We start from the raw sequence: 1407 nt of genomic DNA on the forward strand, positions 1-1407 counted from the left end.
TTAGATTTCACGATGAACTATACTGCTGAAAGGTGAGTATCGGACTAAATTGTCATGAATGATCAGGCAATATGCTGTAGTTAAAGCTGGGAAATTTTCTCTGGCCTCTAATTCCAAGCGAACGTCAACCATTCCAGTTTTCACACTCTCATCTGATTTCGTGCAATCGAAAGCAAACATTGGTTTTTTCGTAAAGTTATCCAGATTATATTCGGTTGGATTGTAGAATGAAACTTCATTGTAATATGTACATTGTATAGTTTTCACCATGTGAAATAATTCAGAGAAATGATCTGCAGTGAATTGTAAATTTAGGTCGTCGTATGGATAGCGTTCATTATTCAAATATAATTTTACATTCGATATGTTGCAGGTATCAAAAGCTGACGAATCATTCACAATGGTGCTGCGATTTGTTTGAAATGCCACAATGACATAACGAGGTTTTCTAACTTGACTCGTTGTTTTCACGCTCCAGGTGTGGCGATTTGTTGTTGGCAAAGCTGGTAACTCATATAAATCCCACGAACGGTACGGAATATAGAGGTTTTCGTTTCGTGATATCGTTTTAAGCATAGATAATTTTGCTTGATCGCTAAGCGATACATGTGGCACTTTCCATTGAATTTTATTGATTGTCAATGTCAATATGTCAGCATTTGATTGATATACACATATATTTGATCTATTTCGTACCAAAATTAATTCATGTTTGCAGTTCAATATAACTTTTCGGAAATCATCACAGAATCCGAATATGAAACGAAGTGGAATCATCATGCGATATGTTCCAGTGGTAATCGACTTATCTCCTTTATCATTAAACAATTCATATAAATAATGATCCTCTGATTTACATGCGACCACGCATTTCATTATAGATGTGATGCCGGGCAATTTGTTACGATCAATTTCAATACCATTCAATTCATATCGCATTTCGCTAAACATGTGTGAAGTAAAATTGTATGAAAATACAGCTTGATTGTTAGCAAACAATTCATTGTCAGTTCTTGCGCATGAAAACTCCATATATATGTAGCTCTGAGATGGTAGAGTGATTAAATCCTGCGATTGTATTGTAATTCTCACTTCATCGTTGTTATTGAAGGAAGTTGTGTAAGGAGTGTACGTATGAAACTGTTGACTTATTACATCATTTTCATCAACGATTGAGTTCTTTATACTCAAAATATTGTTCGCCATCTTTGTTTTTTTTTTAATTTTTCTTCTTATTGTTATTCACTTTCAAGCGCAAACCGATACTTTTCAAAAAATTTCTATTTTTAACACTCAGAACCTTCCGCTTGGATCGTGTGCTCTGCTTCAAGGTTCGATTCACAATGGTAGACTTTCTCGAAAAATTGTTGCTCTTATAGTCTTCTTGATGATAGAGTAACATTTTTC

General features: G+C 34.4%; 1 protein-coding gene across 1 annotated transcript; it reads right to left on the minus strand.

The window, feature by feature from the left end:
• LOC116348121 lies at positions 1–1206 on the minus strand. The gene has a single exon (XM_031778991.1). The coding sequence runs from the start codon at positions 1204–1206 to the stop codon at positions 1–3; it is 1206 nt and encodes a 401-aa protein (XP_031634851.1).
• Positions 1207–1407: the final 201 nt, after the last annotated feature.

The sequence above is a fragment of the Contarinia nasturtii genome, unplaced genomic scaffold, assembly GCF_009176525.2.
Source record: "Contarinia nasturtii isolate CC-2019 unplaced genomic scaffold, AAFC_CNas_1.1 Cnas_scaffold_2284, whole genome shotgun sequence".
Classification (NCBI taxonomy): Eukaryota; Metazoa; Arthropoda; class Insecta; order Diptera; family Cecidomyiidae; genus Contarinia; species Contarinia nasturtii.

Coding starts and splice junctions, on each gene's coding strand:
- LOC116348121 (XM_031778991.1), bottom strand. CDS start 1,206: ATGGCGAACAATATTTTGAGTATAAAGAACTCAATCGTTGATGAAAAT.